This window comes from Puma concolor, chromosome B3 (assembly GCF_028749965.1).
Source record: "Puma concolor isolate L17-30 chromosome B3, mPumCon1.1.hap2, whole genome shotgun sequence".
In the NCBI taxonomy this organism is placed as follows: domain Eukaryota; kingdom Metazoa; phylum Chordata; class Mammalia; order Carnivora; family Felidae; genus Puma; species Puma concolor.
Genome location: NC_141672.1, coordinates 117915132 through 117938851, shown reverse-complemented (window position 1 = coordinate 117938851; position 23720 = coordinate 117915132). Strand labels below are relative to the sequence as shown.

General features: G+C 42.4%; 1 protein-coding gene across 1 annotated transcript; it reads left to right on the top strand.

The window, feature by feature from the left end:
- Positions 1–9937: 9937 nt before the first annotated feature.
- COX5A (cytochrome c oxidase subunit 5A) lies at positions 9938–23257 on the top strand. Its single transcript, XM_025919439.2, has 5 exons — positions 9938–10142; positions 16299–16415; positions 18320–18441; positions 19628–19750; positions 23091–23257. The coding sequence occupies exons 1-4, from the start codon at positions 10037–10039 to the stop codon at positions 19739–19741; spliced, it is 459 nt and encodes a 152-aa protein (XP_025775224.1). The 5' UTR covers positions 9938–10036; the 3' UTR covers positions 19742–19750; positions 23091–23257.
- Positions 23258–23720: the final 463 nt, after the last annotated feature.

The following is a 23720-nucleotide window of genomic DNA, read 5'->3' as shown; positions in this document are numbered from 1 at the left end:
TAGCAAGTGAGGGTGGGGGCAGCACAGAGCTCCAGGATCTCAGAAACAGACCCTACCACGTGCAACTCAACATCACCTCTGGAAAAGAGATGGGGAGAATGTAAGTCACTTCGCTGGCAGAATCCTGAATAAATTCTTCCGGTGACAAGAGGTGAGTTTCTGCAGCTGAGAGGAGGGGCTCTTCAGGGAGTTGTCCCCCACCTATATTTCTCCTTGAGCTTTGGATCAGTGAGCCCTGTCATCTAGACTCTGGCACGGTTTACCCTCCCCAATTTCTTGTTCTTGATGAGTCCCTGGGAAAGGCCAAGGGGTTTATGTGTACTTGTCTGACCCTCTCACAGGTGGTCCAAGAAAGCTGGAAAAAATGCACTAGGTGCCCTGGGCTGGTCCTGGGCTTTGTGCCTCTAAAGGAAATGATAAAACTTGGAAGAGGCCCTGCATGGTAGAAGCTTACAAAAGACTGGTCTTGGTTCTGGAAAAGGGCCAACTTTCCAAAACCAGTATCTGAAGTCCTGATTGCCAGGTCACCAAGACTATGCAAGCAGAGGCTTGTCCGGGAGGGGAGGCTGCAGAGGCTTTCTTTTTTTGATGGCAAGGATCAGCGAAGTCCCTTTCCTGCCTAGAAACTCATCCTGTGGCATGGGGAGAGGGGCTTGTTTCCCCACCTTTAGGGCATTAACCTGCCCTGATGGTGGGCTGAGCTGCCCTCCGTACCAGAAAGCAAGTAATGAAACACTTTCTTTTCTGCACCCCCACTCCACCCCAGCACATTCAGTTCCCAAGCTTTTGATAGGTGCTTATGGGTGCCAGTGGAACCCAGCACCCATGAGCACCCCATCCCCGCCTTACTGATCCTCTGGCCCTGCTGACCCAGGAGCAGGCTCCAAAGGAAGGTGACAGATATGCATATACACCCCCCGCCCCCGAGACTGAGGTGGGAACCTGAGAAGTGCCGGAATAAGCGGGGAGTGGCTACAGGAGCACTCATCCACAACATCGTCAGGTCACACAGTCAAAATCCATTTGGGAACATAAATGTATATAATACAAGGACGGAGCATGTGGTCAATGGGCAGTGGATCTCCAGCTGGGCATTAAGGGACTTCATTATTGTTGTACCAGATCCCAGTCTAGGCACAGGGTGGGGCTAGGGCAGGGGGCTAGGGGAAAGGATCACAGTAAAATCAGACATTATTCCTGCCTCGAGGACGTCCCAGTTAGTGGAAAGAAAGAAAAGAAAGTTATAACACAATGCAATGGTAGTGGGAAAAGGTGGGAGCTCTGAGAAGGGGCGCTTAATGCACCCACAGGTGCTGATGCAGCTGGTTCCCCAAGGACCAGAGGAGTTAGCCAGCCTAGTAGGACTGGTCTGGCAATTCCAGGCAGAGCACAGAGAGGTGATGCTCTGTCTCGTGTTGAGGCAGCCACAAGTATCTGAAGGATATCTGGTTTTGTTTGACATCTGCTGATTATCATAGATATTGTGGGTTGAAGTGTGTCTCCCCCTCCACCCCCCAAAAGATATTTTGAAGTCCTAATCCTGGTACCTGCGAATGTGACTATGTGGAAATGGGTCCTTACAGATGTAATTAATATGTAAGAAGGGGTCATACTGAAGTTGGATGGGTCCTTAATCCAATATGACTGGTGTCCTTATAAAAAGAGACAGACATGCAGAGAGAAAAACAACATCTGAAGACGTAGTCAAAGATTGGAGTTACACAGCAAGCCAAGGAATGCTGAGGATTGCCCGCAAACAATAGAAGCTAAGAAAAATGCATGGAAGATTCTTCCCCGGATCCTTCAGAGAGAGCATGGTCCTGCCGACAACTTGATTTTGGACTTCTAGCTTCCAGAACTATGAGAGAATAAATTTCTGTTGTTTCAAGTCACCCTGTCTGTGGTAGTTTGTTACAGCAGACTTAGGAATCAAAAACAACAGGTATTCTCACCATATCCAGTGGAAACAGGGAAGAGGAATGTAAGGTGTTTGCCAAGGTCCTTGCTATCAGAATTCCCAGTCCTGCGTGGAGAGAGGCTCTCTATTCCGCAGGCCTGTGCTAGCAAATGTAATGCCTAGTGTCATATAGAACATACCATAGGCTTTGAAGAAAGTCAAGTTGACTGTGATTTGGGGCAACTTAATTCTTCACTGAGCCTCAGCTTTCTCCTCAGCAAAATGGGCCAGATTGCTGTGGGATAAAGGACATAATAATACCTTGCTTCCCAACCATGGTTCATCATCAGAATCACCTAAGGAAATTGTTAAAAAAAATACAGAATGCCTGGGCCGAACTCCAAACCAACAGGGTCAGAATCTCCTACAAAGGACCTGGAAATAGGCATTGTAATAAGATCTTCATATGATTTTTGATGGTTAATCAGGTTGACTATTCCCTGAGCTAAAATGTAGAGAACAGCACTCACTGGTAGGAGAGACATGAAATTAAATCCTGTTTCTTTCCCTTCACATTCAGCCACAGTTTGAACCCTTTTCTGGGGAGAGAAACTTAACTGTTGAAGAACTGTTGTGAGCTGCCCCCTAGAGGTGGTTCTGGAAAAGAGAGACCAGGCTCAGGGAGCTGGGAGGTAGAGGGAGATCCCTGTTGAAGAGCAGGTAATGAATGGACTCAGAGTACAGGGCTCCCCTGCCCTAGGCCCTGTTTCCCAAAAGGAAACTGAGGGTGTGGGGCCCAGCTCAAACAGCTACAAAGACTGGGGCGCCTGGGTGGCTCAGTCAGTTGAGCGTCCAACTTCAGCTCAGGTCATGATCTCACAGCTCGTGAGTTCGAGCCCCACGTTGGGCTCTGTGCTGACAGCTTGGAGCCTGGAGCCTGCTGTGGATTTTGTGCCTCCCTCTCTCTGCCCCAACCCACTTGCATTCTGTCTCTGTCTCTCTCAAAAATAAACATTAAAAAAAAATTTTAAAACAGCTACAAAGACTTATCTTTCTTTGTAAACAAATAAATTATAAGGATGTGGAAAAACTGGAAACCTGCATACGTTGCTGGCGGGAATGCAAAGTAGTACAGGCTACTTTGGAACAATTTGGTAATTCTTCAAAAAGTTAAACACAGAGTTACCACATGACCCATATCATACTACTAGATGTATACCCAAAAGAACTGAAAATATATGTCCATACAAAAACATCACGTTTGTACACAATATCCACAGCAGTCTTATTTATAATCGCCAAAAGGTAGAAACAACTCAAATGTCCATAAACTAATGAGTGGGTAAACAAAATGTGGTATGTCCACCTAATGGAGTATAATTCTGCGATACTGAGGAATGAGGTACTGATTCATGTTACAACATGGATGAACCTTGAAAACATCATGCTAAGTGAAAGACCCCAGACACAAAAAAACCCACATAGCGTCTGATTCTAATTATATGACATGTCCAGAATAGGCAAATCCACAGAGACAGAAGGTAAATTAGTAGTTGCTTAGGATGGGGTTGGTGGGTGCCACTGGGTAGAGAGATTCTTTTGGGGGTAATGAAAATGTTCTGGAATTAGTGACAGTGATAACACAACATAGTGAATAAACTACAACTGAACTGCACACTTCAAAAGGGTGGATCTTGGGGAGCCTGGGTGGCTCAGTTGGGTAAGCATCCAACTCTTGATTTCAGCTCAGGTCATGAACTCACACTTTTGTGAGTTCAAGCCCTGCATCAGGTTCCGTGCACTGACTTCACAGAGCCTGTTTGGGATTCTCCCTCTCTCCCTCTCTCTCTGCCCCTTCCCCACTCATGCTTTCTGTCTCTCTCAAAATAAATAAATAAATAAATAAATAAATAAATAAATAAATAAGGGGGGGTGGGTCTTATGGTATATAAGTTATATCTCAATAAAAATTACATCTGATTATAAAAGTAATATTTTAGGGGGCACCTGGATGGCTCAGTCAGTTAAGTGTTGGACTTTGGTTCAGGTCATGATCTCGTGGTTTGTGGGTTCGAGCCCCACGTTGGGCTCTGGGCTGACAGCTCAGAGCCTGGAGCCTGCTTTGGATCCTGTGTCTCCCTTTCTCTCTCTGTCCCTCCCCGATTTGTGCTCTCCCTCTCTCTCAAAAATAAATAAATAACCATTAAAAATGTTTAAAGTAATATTTTAGGAAATTACATAATAGAAATAATTAACTACATTGTGAAAAGGTACCATTAAAACCTCCTAATGGCAGCCCCACAGGATTACCTTTGAAGGCTATTTCCTTCCGCTACCCCTTCTCCCTGATTCTCAGGTGACCACGGTGGTGTATTTGTCCATATCACCTGCATGCCTTGTTACCCGTATCACAACCTGCCCTGCCCTGGGAAAAGAACTATAATTTTACAATAGGAAAATACTTTTTCTAGTTGCCATTTATTGAGCCCTTACTGGGTGCCAGCCAGGACAGTGTTTCACATGCATTATCTTATGTAATCCTCCCAATCTATTAGGTAGGTTCCATTATTATTCCCATTTTATAGATGAGGAAGCTATGGTTCAAGAAGTTGAAATAACCTGTCTAAGGGCATGTGGCAGAGCTATAATTCAATAGCAGCAAGAATGTCACGGTCTCAGGTGCCTTCCCTTGTTCATCCCCAGCCCCCTAGTAGTGAGATCCTCATCACTGGAGGTGCTCAAGAAGGACCCAAGGAAATGGAAACAATGTGCAATCGGTGAGACTAATGGCCACAAGGGTGACTTCCAGCCTTGAAAGGCAGCATTCATTTCTTTTTCCAGTACATGCTTCATTCCTATCAGAGAAAATAAGAGCTCTTCTGGACTGTGATCTTCCCTTTACTAGACATTCACATGGTGGAACACTGCCTCTATCCTCACAAACTCCTCAATCGCCTCATCCCCCCTTCTCTGCACACATCAGAAGTGCCTTATCACAGCTCTTCCAGGATGAAGGCTCTGGGCTGCAGCAGGAAGCTGACAGGCTGGTGACTGACACCCTTGAGGCGACAGAAGTCCAGCAGCTGCTTCTCCAGAGGGGCAGAAAAGGATTCAGGGCAGATGATGGTAGTAAGAGACAAAAGACTCTGATGGCTTGAGCAAGAGCCAGGATGTCTGGCCTCAACCTTTCGGGGAAGGAGCACCCACCAGAAGCAGCAGAATGGACTGGGGGCCTGGGAACATAGCTGGAGACAAACTTGGGAACAAGCAGCCCCCGTCAAGTGATGTGGTAGGCTGAATAGAATCTTACCTCTCCCCCCGATGTATATGCCTTGTATAATTGGGGAGGAATCTGTGAATGTTGATGGGGTATCATTTCCAAGATGAGGCTACTAATCCATTTACTTTGACTTAAAAGAGGTTACTCTGGATGTGCCTGACCTAATCAGAGGAGGTCTTTAAAAGAGAGTAAAGTGTTAGAGACCCTCTCGTGCTGGCTTGAAGATATAAGCAGTGGTAGTGTGAGAGGGCCTATGGAGAGGCCACGTAGTAAGGCCCTGAGGGTGGCCTCTCATAGCTGAGAGTGGTTCTATGCTAACAGTTAACAAGAAAAAACAGGGGCACTCAGTCCTACAATGTGGGGAATTGAATTCTGCTAACCACCTGAACAAGCTCAGAAGAGGATTCCGAGCTCCAGATGAGACCACAGACCTAACTAACATCTTGATTTCAGTCTTCTGAGACCCTGAGCAGAGCACCGGTCATGCCATGCCTGGACTCCTGACCTACAGAAACTGGGGAATAATAAATGGGTATTGTTTTAAGCTGCTTAGTTTGTGGTAAATTGCTATGCATCAATAAAAAACTAGTATAGGTGATGAGGGCTGAGAACAGTCCTCAAGGTAGCAGGGGCCTCAGAATTCACTGAGAAGCCATCAAAGCCTTCCTTCAGGGGTGGTGGGTGAAAAAAATCCACAACTTCTAGAATCAGACAAACCTGGGCTCAAATCTAAGCAGTACTATTTATTAGCTGTGTGATTCTTGGCCAAGCGCCCTTTGAGTCTATTCCTTTATCAATAAAATAGGGATAAGTACTTCTCTCACAAGGTTGTTATGAGACTTAGATGGGATAATAGTTTGCAGGAGTGCCTGGCTGGCTCTGTCAGTAGAGTGTGGGACTCTTGATCTCAGAACCTTGAGTTCGATGGGAATGCAAACTGGTGCAGCCACTCTGGAAAACAGTATGGAGGTTCCTCAAAAAATTAAAAATAGAACTACCCTACCACCCAGCAATTGCACTATTAGGTATTTATCCAAGGGATACAGGTGTGCTGTTTCAAACGGGCACATGCACCCCAATGTTTATAGCAGAGCTATCGACAATAGCCAAAGTATGGAAAGAGCCCAAATGTCCATCGACAGATGAATGGATAAAGAAGATGTGGTATATATATACAATGGAATATGACTCGGCAATCAAAAAGAATTAAATCTTGCCATTTGCAACTATGTGGACAGAACTAGCAGGTATTAGGTTAAGCGAAATTAGTCAGAGAAAGACAAATATCATGGGACTTCACTCATATGAGGAATCTAAGATACAAAATAGATGAACATAAGGGAAGGGAAGAAAAAATAATATAAAAACAAGAAGGGGGACAAAACATAAGAGACTCTTAAATACAGAGAACAAACTAAGGGTTGCTAAGGGGTTGTGGGGAGGGGGATGGGCTAAAAATGGGTAAGGGGCATTAAGGAAGACACTTGCTGGGATGAGCACTGGGTGTTATACATAGGGGATGAATCACTGGAATCTACTCCTGAAATCACTATTGCACTACATGCTAACTAACTTGGATGTAAATTTAAATAAATGAATAAATAAAATTTTTAAAAATAAAAAACAAAGATGTTAATCACACATTGTTCTGAAGCCAGAAAATGACTCTATGTCAAAAAAAAACAAAACAAAAACATGAGTTTGCGCCCCACATTGGGGGTAGAGCTTACTTTAAAACACAAATAAAAAGGGGCACCTGAGTGGCTCAGTCAGTTAAGCATCTGACTTCAGCTCAGGTCATGATCTCACAGTTCGTGAGTTCGAGCTCCGCATCGGGCTCTGTGCTGACAGAGCCTGGAGCCTGCTTCAAATTCTATGTCTCCCTGTCTCTCTGCTCCTCCCCTGCTCATGCTCTGTCTCTCCTTCAAAAATAAATAAAAACATTAAAAAAAATTTTTTTTAAACACAAATAAAAAAAAGCTTGCAGCATGCAGTGACACATAATAAATCATAACCATAATTGTATTAAACAACAATGCTCCATAGCCGAGCCAAGGCACTGTAAGCAATGTGGAGAGACCGACAGCAGAGAGACCAGTTGGGCCCAAGACTTTCTTAATTATGAGAGTCCTGACCTCATCCTGAGCTTCTAGCCCTTGGAGATTTGAAGAATACGAATTAAAACGCAAAGAGGTCAAAGCTTTTCCAAGTATCCTTTGGTTAGGATGGTGGGAGAAGGTGAGGGCAGATGCTTTGAAAAGAAAAGCTTTTTTATCCTTTTGCCAGCCAGGTTCATACCCCCTAAAACCACACTGCTAGGGAGGGAAAAGAGAATGGTAGATGCTTCCGCCCTGGAGAAAAGGCCAGAGTGAGCAAGAGGAGCCTCAGTGTCCATCTTTTCTTTCCTCAGTGAGTCCAGGGATAGAGAGTGAAGGATACCAAGAGACTGTCTTATTGACTCTGGGTGGCGGCACGGTAATTCAGGCCTGGGGAAGTGGCCCAGACCACATCCTATGTCAGGATGTAGTTAGTAAGTCCAGATTAGATGTTAAGAGCCTTGGAATTTAATCAACCCCATTTCAGAGCAGTCTGCTGTCGAAACCCTACTGTAGGGATTGGGGGCAGGCGTCTGGCCAGAGATATTGTTTTTGTTTGAGGCATGCTCAAAGACCGGGACTGTCTTCGCCAACAATTTACTTAGCACAGGTTCACTGTTAGTTATAATATATAATAATAATATTTCATAAGCCAGTAGCATACAGGATAATGTCTTCCAAAGAGTCAATAAGAAATAACACACTCCAAACCAGTGACAGATTAATTACACTATTATTACAGACAAACTGGAGATGAAAGAAACAAAGTCCATATTTAGTTGAGGTGTACCTTTTTATGAGTTCTTGGTAGAGTCTGTCCTTCCAACTAAAAGCTGGGTATCAGCTGCCTGCCTAGATCCCTCACTATTGGAGCACATAGTAAGCAGGCCGAGGCACTGCAAGATAGGCTGCTCTAAAGGTTACTACTCCAGGGACAATTACATGGCTTGTGACACTGCCTACAAGGAGTGGCCTTGCCAAGGCAGGAACAGATGTCCCTTATCTACCTAAAACTGCTGTGTGCTTTAATACCACTGCCAGCCAAGAGCAGCCAGCCTGGCCATGGCAGAAGCAAGTGTCTCAACTTCTTCCGAGAACAACAAAGGGTAGTGTTGTTCAGACACTCTGGTAAGTCCTCACAGATTCTTTTTTTTTTTTTTAAGTTTATTATTTGAGAGGGAGAGAGAGTGAGAGCACTCAAGTGGAGGAGGGGCAGCAAGAAAGAGGCAGAGAATCCCAAGCAGATTCTGCACTGTCAGCGTGGAACCCCGATGCAGGGCTTGAACTCAGAAACGTGAGATCATGACCTGAGCCCGAAGTTGGACGCTTAACCAACTAAGCCACCCAGGCGCCCCCTCACAAATTCTTTTTTTATTTTTTTTAAAAAAAAAATTTTTTTTTCAACGTTTATTTATTTTTGGGACAGAGAGAGACAGAGCATGAACGGGCGAGGGGCAGAGAGAGAGGGAGACACAGAATCGGAAACAGGCTCCAGGCTCTGAGCCATCAGCCCAGAGCCCGACGCGGGGCTCGAACTCCCGGACCGCGAGATCGTGACCTGGCTGAAGTCGGACGCTTAACCGACTGCGCCACCCAGGCGCCCCACAAATTCTTTATATTCAGAGTTTAAAAGTCCATCATGCCCTCACCTTGCTGCCAATGACCTAAGGGTCCCCTCCACTCCAGGTGCCATTGCTCATTCCAAAGTCTTAATATCTGGGGCGCCTGGGTGGCTCAGTCAGTTAAGCATCTGCCTTCAGCTCAGGTCATGATCTCATGGTTCTTGAGTTCAAGCCCCATATCCAGCTTTCTGCTCTAAGTGGAGAGCCCACCTAGGATCTTGTATCTCTCTCTCTGCCCCCGCCCCATCTCTCTCAAAATAAACATTAAAAAAAAAGTCTTAATATCCAACTTCAAAGAAATTTCAACAAAATAAGTTATTCTAAACAGATTGAAACCGCAAACAACTTTGTCTAAAACAAACTTTCAAAACATGGATTTGAAATCGTAAGTCGGTACGCAACAAACACCCAGGTTAAGTCGTCAGAACTGGGGATTTGAGAGCCTTGATTGCCAGCAAACAACCTACTTTCTGAGCTTATTTCTTAATCTGTAGTGAAGTGGCTGAACTCATTTTTTAATGCTTGCGGGTTTGTGATATAAGAATAGTTACTAATAAGATCCCTTATATGTAAGCAGTTGTTTTTTCCCATTCTCTTATTTTAGGCTCAAACGGGGACGTTAAACAAAGAAGGTCTTTTTATTACAACTTGACAATGTTATTATCGTTATCGGTTCCTTTTTTTTTTTTCCTTAAGTAATCCCTAAGACCAAAGTGGGGCTCAAACTCACGACCCTGAGACTCACGGTCGACTGACTAAGAAGGCCAGGAGCCCCTTATTGTTCCCATCTTGACGTGATGAAATCGCTTCCTGAGCGGACTTGAATCAGGATACCATCTACTGCCCACCGCTCACCTTCCTTACATCCTGGCTCCCGGAAGGCCGCTGCAAACAGAAACGCGGCAGCGCGGGACAGGGTACAGCGTTGGAAATGGTTTGTCCTTAGCGCGCCGCCGTAGCCTCCCAACATCCTCGTGGTACCCCGCCCTCCCGCCAAGGCGCGAGCGGCGCGGTGGGCGGGACCTCACGCTCCGCCCACCGTGCGTCGGTGCGTGAGTCCGGCCCCCACGAGCTCCCGAGCGGCCCTTGAGTTCACACCCGGCTTCCCTTCAGCCTTAGACTGCGCGCCGCCATAGCCGTCATGCTCGGCGCCGCTCTCCGCCGTTGCGCTGTAGCAGCAGCCGCAGCCCCCCGTGCCAGCCCCCGAGGCCTCCTGTACCCAGCTCCGGGTCCCGGCTCCGCCGCCGGTAAGGCCCCCGCCACCGCTGTTCGCGCCCGCGTGTCCTTGCGGTGACCTGGGTACCCGCCGCCACTCGAGGGCAGGCTCGCCCAGCGGCCTAGCCCCTGCCCTGCGGGCGTGCGGCGGAACCTGGTGACCGTTGGCAGCTCTCTCTGTGCTGCCTCCAGTTGTGGGGGACTGGAAGACGCGGTCCCCAGGCCCCCTGCCCCCGCCCCCAGCGCGACTTCCTGGTGCGGGCACCGCGGACCAGTCTGGTGTAGACCTGCTGCGGGCCCCAGTGAGGGGGCGCAGCGCACCTCTCATGCCCACTGGACCCCTTCGGTCCCTGGGCTGTGACCGTTCCCTGGCGCTGACCCCTGCAGCCATCTGACTGGGAGTGTCCGCCGCTGGCCTACAGCGCTTCGGCGAAGGTGACATTGAGCCGCTAGGCGCGTCTCACTCAGTGTAGGAGCAGGGGTGGCCCTTCCGGAGACCCCAGCATGGACACTCACAGTGTCTTCTGCGAGCACTATATGCTTACTTGTAGGACACAATATACTTTTTTTTTTATCAGGCCTTTCTCGGTTAGAGCTTTGTATGTCACCTTCACTGACCGTTCTGTCATTTTAGAGACTGCTATGCTACGTTTTAATTCTTCCGTTTTTACGATGGATCGTTATGTATGGCTGCTTCTTGAGCTGTGGAAGAGAGCCTGAATATTGATAGGTCTTATGATAAGAATATTACTCTTTCTGGGCGCCTTGGTGGCTCAGTGGGTTAAACGTCCGACTTCAGCTCAGGTCATGATCTGACGGTTCGTGGGTTCAAGCCCCACATCGGGCTTTGTGCTGACAGCTCAGAGCCTGGAGCCTGCTTTGGATTCTGTGTCTCCCTCTCTCTGCCCATCCCCTGCTTGTGCTCTCTTTCTCTCTCAAAAATGAATAAATATTAAACAATTTTTTAATTAAAGAAAATTAAAAAATAAAAAACATTACTCTTTCGAAAATTGAGTACCACAGACTCAGGAATACTGTGTTCTGCAAACATAAGGGAACCTTTATTCCGTGCTTCCAATTGGAACTCTGATTGCTGGAGTATGAGATGTGCTGCTAATTCCTGTCTCTTATTTTGCCTTCCCCTTATGTGTTTGGGGAGATTTTGTGTCCAGCACTGTACTTTTACTTAGTGTAACTGCACTTTAATCTTGGTCCATGATGATAGTATATGCTGCATTATGAGATTTAGCCCCTAAGCATGCATATTTAAACATGAACTCAAACTCAAAACTAATAAGGTTGTTCTCTTGACTCTTGAGTGTTCTAACTAGACTCTTCAGAACCTAAGAAATGTATTTCTGTTCATTCAATTTAGACTTTATCTTTTCTCATTTACAATAGGACAGAAAGGCTGGCATGCACTTTATGAAGACTAGCTTATAGAGGAGGAAATTGAGGCCCAACTTGGAAAACAGATCCTTTTATTAGTGGTGGAACTGTTTTCTGTTTCTTAGCCATAGTTATTTTTGGCCCATCCTGATGTTTGTCAGATTTTATGTTTTTTTAATTTTTTCCTTACCTAAATGTTAAAGTACTACAATTTTTTCATATAGATACCTTTTAGGGAGTTTTCTTGTGGCCTCTTGAAAAGGATTGCTACCTTTTTTTTTAACATTTATTTTTTATTTTTGAGAGGGGGAGGGGACAGACAGTGGGGGGGACAGAGGATCTGAAAACGGGCTCTGCCACTGACAGCAGAGAGCCCGATGTAGGGCTCAAACCCACAAACCATGAGATCATAACCTGAGCTGGCCAAAAGTTAAAGGAACTCAGCCACCCAGGTGCCCCAAGAATTGCTGCATTTTGTGGCAAGCTGGAGAAGAGGCAGAGATTTTTGGCAGACTAGGTTAAGGGGATTCATCTTAGTAAGTTTTGATATGTTGGTTTTTCTCCTAGCCATTCTATTCCCACTCTTGAGTATAATTTATAAACAAAAATCTTTATTTTAGGTGTCTGTCCCATAGACAACCTAAATATTTGCCACAAGGAGGTAGTATTGGTTACTTTTATGTTAGCTACTTTCTAGTTGCATGACCTTGGACATGTTAATTAACATAAAGATCCAAGTTGGCCATGGCGCACCTGGCTGGCTCAATGGGTAGAGCACTCAGACTCTTGATCTCAGGGGATGACTGACTATTGATCTCTGACTCTTAATCTCGGGGTGGTGAGTTTTGGCTCCACATTGGGCGTGGATCCTACTTTAAAGGAAAAAGACTCAATTGCCTCATCTCTAAAATCGGGATATTTGGCAGTTGTGAGGTTTAAATGAAATAATGTAACTCTTAGCACCTTGCCTGGCACAAACGCTTAATATGTCTTTGCTTTATTATAGGGGATTTCATTTGTGCAAATTATACATCAGGGTTTGTTACTATTATGAAACCGAACAGGTTGTATAAAATGAAAGTCAAAAGGATTAACATTTTGGATGGGACTATTCAAGGTCAAATGAGAGCATACTTCAAAGAGCTCTGGAAGGGTTAACCTGAGGGGCTTCAAGTTTGCTCTAGTTAAATGGCACCCTGAATTCCAGAAGCCTCCAACTTGAAACAATCGTTTTCCAGTAACTGCTGAATTAAAATGTTTTAAATAGTGGTTAGATTCTTTTAGTCAACCCTTAAAACTTAACACAACCCTAGCTCCTATAACCCTACCCTGATAACGTAGGAAAGTGAGTTTCTTGGCATAGGGCTGAATTGAGGTAGCGCTTATTTTTTAAGTTTATTTATTTTGAGAGAGAGAGAGAACGCGCGCACCTGCACTAGCGGGGGGGGGGGGGGGGGGGGGGCGCAGAGAGAGAATCCCAAGCAGGCTCTGCATTGTCAGTGCAGAGCCCAATTCAGGGCTCCATCCCACAACCATGAGATCATGATCTGAGCCCAAGTCCAATGGTTCACCAACTGAGCCCCCAGGCGCCCCTAGGTAGCATTTTTAATCACTTTCCAACCTTCTTTTTTTTTTTTTTTTTTTTTTTTAATTTTTTTTTTTTTCAACGTTTTATTTATTTTTGGGACAGAGAGAGACAGAGCATGAACGGGGGAGGGGCAGAGAGAGAGGGAGACACAGAATCGGAAACAGGCTCCAGGCTCTGAGCCATCAGCCCAGAGCCTGACGCGGGGCTCGAACTCACGGACCGCGAGATCGTGACCTGGCCGAAGTCGGACGCTTAACCGACTGCGCCACCCAGGCGCCCCTCCAACCTTCTTTTCAGCACTGTTCCCACACTTCTAGATTTCCAGCCTTTGAGTCCCAAAGTCCATGCTGTTCTTCAGCCTTGCACCTCAACAACGCCACCTTTGAGCTTGTTCTAGTGCCCTTTGCCATTATTCGTTTCTTTCCATTTCTCCTAGAATTACCACCACCAAAATGTCCATTTTGGGGGCTTTATCCAAGCTGACTAGTTATTAGTGGAAAGCTATCTGATTTAACTAAATTTAAACTAAAGGGATTAATTTTTCTGAATATGTTAGCTTTTTTTTCTTTTAAATAGCGTGCTTAACTGAATGCCAAAAAGTAGTGTTAGAAATACCTTTTTAGACTGAGTTTGTAGAAATGTCTCAGTTTTCAGGTACGTGCTTCTCTTTTCCTACTCTGGAACCTTCAGGTTGTATGAAAGCACTGCACAGTTGTTTTCCAAAATACTTTGCCTTGCAAACCTCAAACCTAAGTGGAAATGCTGTACGAAAGTTGGGTTAGTAGGGGAAGGAAAGAATGCCTATATAGTTTACTTAAAAATCAAAACGTTAAACATATGATAGGCATGTCCACAGTGAGGAGAATAGATCCTACTCCTACCCATTACTGAAATTAGGAATACAGTCTTTTATTTATTTATTTGTTTGTTTGTTTGTTTATTTTTATTTCGAGAGGAATACAATTTAAACCATGTAGGAGAACCTGATTTTGCCATGCTAGAAGGGGGATGTATGTTCGCAGTGTGTGTTTGGTATTATAAATAGTTGTTACCCATAAAGTTTTTTGGGAATACAACCAGTTTGTAATTTGGGACTTCCAGAAGGACGGTGAACAAATTATTGAAGGTGATCCATTGTTCTCCTTGACTAGGATGTGTAGTTGCTGATCATCTTTTTCTTTTGTTAGAAAACAAAACAAAGCTGCCAGCCATCTAGTGAAATCATGCCCAGCAGTGAGCAAAAGGAATTGATTATCATGAAACACTTCTGGGTGGTTGGAAAGGTACTTGTAATAATTACCTCCGGGGAAGGAATAGATATATTTCATTTGTCTTGAGTAAGTACTTAGAAATAGATTTACTAGGTGGTATGGTGAGTGTATTTAACTTGTCTTCCAAAGTGGTTGTAACATTTTATACTTGTGCTTTAAGTATTCAGCTAAGGATAATTTTAGTTTTTGAAAAAGATAGCTTCTAAATTTTTGATAACAGTGAGTTAGAGGATTGTTGTGACCTATACATTCTGATATATTAAATGTGAATATTAGTACTGTAAGAGTTATTAAGTATCCACATACTTTTGATGATGAAATGTTTGCACTTATCAAATATATTTAGGTCTAGAGATACATTATTTTTTCTTGTCATAGAAGTTAAAGCATGGCCAATTCCAGCCCATTTATATACATGTCCTACTTCATTCTGGGCTTGGATAATGGAGATATTTAGGTCTCTGGGAAGATTGGAACTTGTGCTGTGGTCTCTGTGACTAATGGCAAGTATTTTGCTATAGGCTCAAATGGTAATTTAAGTGAGAATCTTTTCAGTTGATATAGCAGTGACAGTCCCATCTCCAGAACTAGCTAGTCGTTCATATCTTCATCTTTTTCTGTTTTCTTTTATTTTTCTCTGCTTTCTCCTGCCATTTATTGCATTAAGGATGTATAGGAATAGGGGCCCCTGGCTGGTACAGTCCATAGAGCATGTGACTTGGGGTTGTGAGTTCAAACAACATATTAGGCATAGAGTTTACTTTAAAAAAAAAAAATGTTCAAGATATTCCTTACATTTGGGGTGCCTGGGTGGCTTAGTCTGTTAAGCATCCAACTCTTTGAGCTCAGGTCATGATCTCACAGTTTGTGAGATCAAGCTCCACTTCAGTTAATAAACGTCTGACTCTTGATTTCGGCCCAGGTCATGGTCAAGCCCTGCATCGTGCTCTGCACTGACAGCATGGAGCCTGCTTGGGATTCTTTCTCTGCCCCTCTCCTGGTTGCACTCGTACTTTCTCTCTATATATAAATAAATTAAAAAAAAAAAAAAAGAATTGGAATGGGCATCTTTTAAAATTAGGAATTAATACTGTGCTTATCATAAAAATTCAGACATTGTGGAAGTGTATAAAGAAATAGTTTTTCCTGGGGTCCTTGGGTGGTTAAGCATCTGACTCTTGATCTCAGTTCAGGTCGTGTGTGATCTCACAGTTTATAAGTTCGAGCCCTGCATTGCTGACAGTGCAGAGCCCACTTGGGATTCTCTCTCTGCCCCCTCTCCTGATCTTACTCTCTCTCTCTCTCTCTCTCTCTCTCTCTCTCTCTCTCTCTCTCTCTCCCTCTCTCCACCCCCCTCAAATAAATAAATAAACACAAAATAGTTTTTCCTTCCAAAGAACCACTTTTAGCAATTTGAAGCCAGCATTACACATTAGAGGGAAAAGATTTTTTTCATATCAATTTATAAAATTTTTTCCAAATGTTTATTTTTGAGAGAGAGAGCAAGCACACAAGCAGGGGAAGGGTAGAGAAGGGGGGAGACAGGATCTAAAGTAGGTTCTGTACTGACAACAGAGCCTGATATGGAGCTTGAACTTGAGAACCTCGAGATCATGACCTGAGCCAAAGTCAGATGCTTAACTGACTGAGCCACCCAAATGCCCCATCGTATCAGTATAGAAGATTTGTTTCATTTGACCTGCTGAGTAATTTTCCTACCATAATGTATATACTTGATTCAGAATTTAATGCATTGAATATATTTAACACCACTGAACTGTGCACTTAAAAGTAGTTAAAGTGGTAAATTTTTTGTATATATTTCAACACAATTTAAAAAAGAAAACCAACAACAACAAAAATACCCCAGTGTATTAACAGGATACATCAAGTAGTGTTTCTTTCTGAACATTGAACTCATTGCTCTTTTTTCGTTGCAGCTGTCCAGTCAGTTCGCTGCTACTCCCATGGGTCACATGAAACAGATGAGGAGTTTGATGCTCGCTGGGTGACATACTTCAACAAGCCAGATATTGACGCCTGGGAATTGCGTAAAGGTAATTGGAACATAGGCATATTTGTCTACTTTGGCATAGAATTGGGAAATACTTCATAGTGTTTGACTACTCTGTTGAAAACAACTATTTGGAAAATATGCATCATGTAAGCATAGGTATTATCATGCAGCTTTCAGTTGGGAAAGTTTATGACTTTTGGGGCCAGATAATTCTTGGTTGCAAGGGCTGTCCTTCGCATTATAGAATGTTTCGCAGCATCCTTGGCAACTGTCTGCTGGGAGACAAAATCACCCCTGATTGAAAGTCACTGTTAAATGATAGGTCAATGTGAACAAGAGTTAACACTTTTGTCCTTTATAGATAATTTAAGGAAGTAGTTATTTGGTTCTCCTCCCATCTCGGTAATAGTTTGGTTTTTTTGTTATTTTCTTCTAAGTTATGATTTGTCTCTTGCCCAGAATAAGTGTTCAGTCTAAGTAAGCTAGAACTTGTTTTTCCTAATTGTAGATGTGTACTGAACACGAGTAGGTAACATTAATGATAACTAGTCTAATAGGTAGCTAAGTAATTTTAAGAGTAGGTAATTTAGTTCAGTCTCTGTGACCATATTCTTTTTTTTCTTTTTTGTTTTTAAGAGAGAGAGAGCACGCTTAAATGAGAGAAGAGCAGAGAGGGGAGAGAGAGAAGTGGGGCTCATCCGAAACAGGGCTTATCTGAAATGGGGCTCATGCTCACCTGAAGCAGGGCTCACCCAATACAGGACTTGAACTCAGGAACCGCAAAATCATGACCTGAGCTGAAATCTCATGCTTAACTGACTGAGCCACCCAGGTGCCCCTCCGTGATTATATTCTACCATTGTAGTCACTGTGTCTTTTGTTTACGTATTTCAAAATAATTAAAAGCGAGAAACCTAAGTGATTCACATTTATCCACAGGAATAATAATCCTTATTTTGCTGCAACTAGGAAAATCCTTACTGAATAATCTTGAGTAGCAGTAATGAAAAGAACAGCAATTCTGCACTCCCATTAAGAGAATCTTAAATTTTATTATGTGTCATTTTGTGCAAAGCTGAAAGTAATTATGCCCAGTCATTTTCTGGTTGAATGTGCACTAATGCTTCTCTGTATCTACTTAATGTCCTCATTTGAGCTTCATTAACTCTCCCTAAGCATTTCTCTGGTTGTTTTTTAGATTATTTTCCAACCAAATCTATCTTAAAGCAACAAAAGTACATACACTGTGTAAGAGTTAAGGATATGAGTTGAAAATGACTCTTGGGGCGTCTGTTCGTGAGATTGAGCTGCCTTTGGGCTCTGTGCTGACACTGCAAAGCCTACTTGGGATTCTCTCTTTGCCTAGTTCTCTCTCAAAATAAATAATTAAAGAAAAAAATAACCCTCTTGTTTGAAAAGAAACCAGCTAATTATGAAAATTGTGTTTGCATGTAAGAAGACTCTTGGTTTTTGGTTGTTTTCTGTTTTTTTCTTTAATCTGCATGCTATTGCATAGTTCTTTCACTGTGGAAGATCCACTGTGGTCTTACTATCTAGAATTTGTTAAAGGTAGGTTCTCTTTTTTTCTTTCTTTTTTATTTTTTATTTATTTATTTGGTTTTTTTTTTTTTGAGAGAGAGAGAGAGAGAGAGAGAGGAGGAGACAGAGAATCACAAGTAGACTCTGAGCTGTTAGCACAGAGCCCAAAGCGGAGCTCAAACTCACAAACCGTGAGATCATGACCTGATCCAAAATCAAGAGTTGAATGCTCAACCCAATGAGCCACCCAGGCAACCCTAGATTCTCTTACTTTTATAGATAAAAGAATAGAGGCCCAAACAGACAAGATCATGTGTCTTTGACTCAGTAAAAATATAAGTAAGTATATTGTAATTTCTATGAGGATATCTCAGGTTGATATGGCTCTTGTTTTTAATTTGACAGGAATGAACACGCTTGTTGGCTATGATCTGGTTCCAGAACCTAAAATCATTGATGCTGCTTTGCGGGCATGCAGACGGTTAAATGATTTTGCTAGTGCAGTTCGCATCCTAGAGGTTGTTAAGGTCAGTGAAGTAACAATGCTAAATAAAGTTGTTCTGGAAGTGGGTGGGCTGTTATTAAGTATCGGCATATTCTGTGTTTTTGAATTTGTTGAAATAACCTAAAATTAGTTCTGATATAGCTAGAGGAAATGTAGATTGCAGCTAACAGTCTTTCTGGGGGGCAGTTTGGCAGAATTTATGCAAGATTTTAGAAATTGTGCTTGATCCCCATTTGTTCAGCATTTGAGAATTTATCTTAAGGAAATAATTAAGGATGTACAAAAGTTTAACTATAGTTTATCTTTGTTCTAATTGTGATATGAAGTTAAATATTAGTGGTTTCTTAAGATGAGACTTTTCAAGAGGTTATCTATTAATAGTGTGGAAATGTATTTAACATTAAACATTCATAGTGTATTAATTGAAGAAACTTCAGTTTTTGTGGTGTGACCTCATACATAGTTCATTTGATACATATGATCAAATGACTACATTTTAAACAAGAATTTTATAATTAAAAAAAAATACAATTAAGGAGACCTAGAATTTGTTAAAGGCAGAAGAATTACAGCTTGTTATTGTCTTAGTTCATTTGACTTTTTAATATTTGTCCTTGAGGAATTTTGTGAAAATACAGATATAATTATATATTATGGTGAGTATTTGTCAAAACTCTTTTGCCCTGGAAATCGGTAGTCTTTTCAAGTCTGTAAGAGGGAAAGTGTGACATTACTTTATCTACAATGGGTAAAATAATTAAGGGTTCTGTAGGCTATCAATCCATTCAGCACCAGTACTTAATTTAGTTAAGGTCTCAAATTGGAGGCAAATTTAAAAACTTTTTCTTGTGTTAACTTAATTATTCCTGTAGCCTGCTGGGCATGTTTAATTATCTTTACAAAATTCTGTCATCACCACCTTTTCTTGTAACTCAAGGCTTTATCCAGGCTTTAAAATGTTATGTTTTATTTTGTTTTGTTTCTGGATTTAGCCTAATGGTCTTAGTTTTTCTCAAGGTGCTTTAAAGCCTACCTTGAATAGCGCCTACATAGCTTATTCTCTTTATTGGACTAATAAGTTAAAAGTATGCGACTTGTATTCTCTGCTGTTAGCCTCTGCATACATGATTAAAAGTATTCTCAAGTTCATTTTTTTAATAGAAACAGCTTTTCAGAGAGCTAAATGTGAATATTTTCTTTGCCATCAGGACAAAGCAGGACCTCATAAGGAAATCTACCCCTATGTCATCCAGGAACTTAGACCAACTTTAAATGAACTGGGAATCTCCACTCCAGAGGAACTGGGCCTTGACAAAGTGTAAACCCCATGGGTAAGCAACACACCACTGAATAAAGGCAGGAAATGAATCCAGGAAGGGGGAGTCAATGACATTTCAGTGTTCTCAGAGTAAGACCTTTTTAATGGCCTCCTTAGAGGCCATGAACATAGAGATTTAGAGAGTACTAATGATAGGCTTAAGGAGCTAGAATTGTTATTTTTAGTTGTTATAATTGTTCTTTTACTGTTGTAATGGCAAGAAGACGCCTCTGTAATTAAAAATCCGTATAAAATATTTCAAACGTAAAGAATAGCATATGGGGTGCCCAGGTGGCTCAGTCATTTAAGTGGCTGACTCTTGATTTTGGCTCAGGTCATGATCTCATGGTTCGTGGGATCAAGCCCTGCCTCAGGCTATTTGCTGACAGCCCAGAGCCTGCTTGGAATTCTCTCTCTTCCTCTCTCTCCCACTCATGCGTGCGCACTCTCTCTCTCACAAAATAAATCAACATTAAAAAAAAATAGCATATACAATAAATGTAATCACACCCAGATCTTTCAGATATTAATATTTTGCCATAGTTGCTTCATTTTCCCTCCAAGAAATGACTGGTTTCACAGAGTTGAAACTCTCTGTGCACCCTTCCCTAATTCCAGCCCTCTTACCTCCCCCAAACTAAAGGTAATCCACTGCATATAAGGTATTTGTTACGCATGTTTTTGTACATCTGTTTCTTTTTAACGACAGAGTTTTATTAATTTGATGCATTTGTTTTTGCCCAAGTTAGAATTTAATAGTCAAGTAAATATTCACTGATAAAAAACCTTGTTTGATGGGGCTTGTGGGTGGCTCAGTCAGTAAGCATCCAACTTTGGCTCAGGTCACGATCTCACACTCTGTGGGTTTGAGCCCCGCGTCAGGCTCTGTGCTGACAGCTCAGAGCCTGGAACCTGCTTCAGATTCTGTGTCTCCCTTTCTCTCTGCACCTCCCCCACTCACGCTCTCTTTCTCTCTCTCTCAAAAATAAACATTAAAAAAAAAAAACTTATTTGATACCTTGTTCTCTGTGGGAAGGCAGGTAATAAAAACAGCCACAAGATTGTCTAGGTAGTGAGGAATGTGCAGAAAATCTTTTGTTTTACAAAGGATTTTGTAAAGCAGGAACTCTATTTTATTTAATAAACATACATAGTGTATATAACTCTTACTATGTCAGGTGCTGTTTTAAGTGCTCTATAAATATTAATTCTTTTTCTTCTTTTCTTTTTTTAAGTAGTGAAGCCCAATGCAGTGCTCTCATGACTCAGATCAAGTCCTGAGCTAAGATCAAGAGTCAGACACTTTACTGATAGGTCATGGAGGTGCCCCAATATTAACTCATTTAATCTTCATAAACTGTCCCATGAGACAGTACTATCATTTATTTATTTATTTTTATTTTTTGAGAGAGAGAGAGAGCGCGAGCGCACGCACAAGCGGGGGAGGGGCAGAGAGAGAAGGAAACACAGAATCCAAAGCAGGCTCCAGGCTCTGAGCTGTCAGCACAGAGCCTGACACGGGGCTTGAGCTCACAAACCGTGAGATCATGACCTGAGCCGAAGTCTGACACTTAACCAACTGAACCACTCAGGCGCCCTGAGGTAGTACTATCATTAGAATTATTCTCCTTTTCCTATTTTATTGATGAGGAAACTGAGACACCTTGTCCAAAGTCATATAGCTAGTACTGGAACTCACACTTAAACCTAGGCAGTCCAGCTCCAGAGTCCATTGCTCTTACTGTGCTGCACATCCTGTTTAGGCATTTACTAAGGCCATATTCATTCCTCAGAGGTAAACAATGAGGCTTAAATAGAGAATTTGCTTCCTAAGACATTTATTTTTAAAATAGTGGAACTAAACTGTCTTATAAAAGTGCACCCAAGGGATCCCCACCTGGCTCAGTCAATGGAGCATACAGTTCTTAATCTCACAGTCATGAGTTCAAGCCCCACGTTGGGCATGGAGCCTACTTTAAGAAGAAAGAGCGAAAAGTGCACCCAAAATTATTGAAGGAGCTAATGTCAGATCCCTCAAAAGATAAAGATCCTTTGAGCTCGGTTAAACGTTTTAGAGCAGGAGTCTTAATTTTATCTTTGTCCACTCCCATACTACTACTACTGCCACTACTAACTACTACCACCACCACCACCACCACCACCACCACCACCACCACCAGCGCTTCCTCCTCCTCCTCCTCCTCCTCTTCCTCCTCCCCCCCTCCCTCCTGAACTCAGATAGCCCATCTTTGTAATAAATGGAAATGTTTTTAATGTGTGTACTAATGATTTCTATGAGAAAATGAGGCATTCGGAATAGAATATTTCCTACTTACATGTTTGAAGCTCTTGTCTGTTGTTCATATTACGTAATGGACTCTTACAAGGTTGTCTAAACACTTTAGCTTAATTTTTATTTTATCAAGTAGTATTCCAAGGAGTCTAGAAGATCTTTGTTATTATATAGGATATATTCCAGCTGTGATGATATTCTTTCTTTTTTAATATATTTTTTAAAAAATTTGTTTAGTATTTTTATTATTATTTTTTAATGTTTTATTTATTTTTGAAAGAGTGAGAGAGAGCACACACACTCCTGCGGGGGAGGGGCAGAGAGTGAGGGGGACAGAGGATCCAAAGCGGGTCTGTGCTAACAGCAGAGAGACCGATGCAGGGCTTAAGCTCAGGAACTGTGAGATTATGACCTGAGCGAAAGTCAGGGGTTAACTGACTGAGCCACCCAGGTGCCCGTAAAAATTTTTTTGAAGGGCAATTCCCTAGCATTTTTCTGACTGGAAAAGAGGACTACCCCAGTAAGTACTAGGTGTATAAACAACAAAAAGGCGCAGAGCCAGTCCCTTGTGAGTTGGGTATAGGCAGGAGTAAGTAAGAACAGAAAAGGCTACACAGAGACAGTGATTTCCCTGGACCATTGCTCTAAAGAAGGTTAATTTTAGGGCACCTGACTGGCTCAGTTGGAAGAGCATACAACTTTTTTTTTTTTATGTTTTATTTATTTTTGAGAGAGAGAAACCAAGCACGAGTGGGGGAGGGGCAGAGAGAGAGGAATACAGAATCCAAAGCAGGCTCCAGACTCTGAGCTGTCAGCACAGAGCCCGATGCGGAGCTCGAACCCACGAACCATGAGATCATGATCTGAGCCGAAGTTGGATGCTTAACCGACTGAGCCACCCAGGTGCCCCGCAACTCTTGATCTCAAAGTCATAAGTTTGAGCCCCGTGTTGGGTGTAGAGGTTACTTAGATAAAAAACTTTTTTAAAAAAGGTTATTTTTAGTAAGATTTCTACGCTTCCTTTATTTTTCTAGCTAATTCTTCCTGTTTTCTCTTACAGATGGGCTTCTCAAGGATTTATTCATAATGCTACTTGATTGTAAACAATCACCTGGAAATACTGATGATAACATATTACCTTATTTGAACAAGTTTTCCTTTATTGAGTACCAAACCATGTAATGATAACTTGGACTTTAATAAAAGGGAAATGAGTTTGAACTGAAATTAGGTATTGTTCCATGTGTTTGCTTTGAAAAGCAGAAAATGAACTATCATAGAGCCATTGATTTCATGGGTTTTTTGCCACTGTATGCTGAGAAAACTTCTTAACTGGCTATGATAGATTTGGAGGCTTTCAGTGCTTAAAGAGCTAATAAATAGGTTTACCTCTTGAGAGAATTAATAAAATACACAAATCCCATCTTACTTCGGAAGCCACATAATATTGGAGACCCAGCTGTTGGAGAACCAGACTTATAGGTCTGAGGGATTTCTAGGATAGCCATTCAGACTACAGTTTCAGAGGAATGGGATTAACACTAGGTTGAGGTTAAAGCTAAGGAAATGTTAGTAAAATTCATTTTGGTAAGTGATCAACACAAATAACCTTTTATGAAAAAGACTGATTCCCCACCAAAAAGCTCCCCTCCCCTTTTTAAAAAAGAAGAAAGGTAAATAAACAAAAACA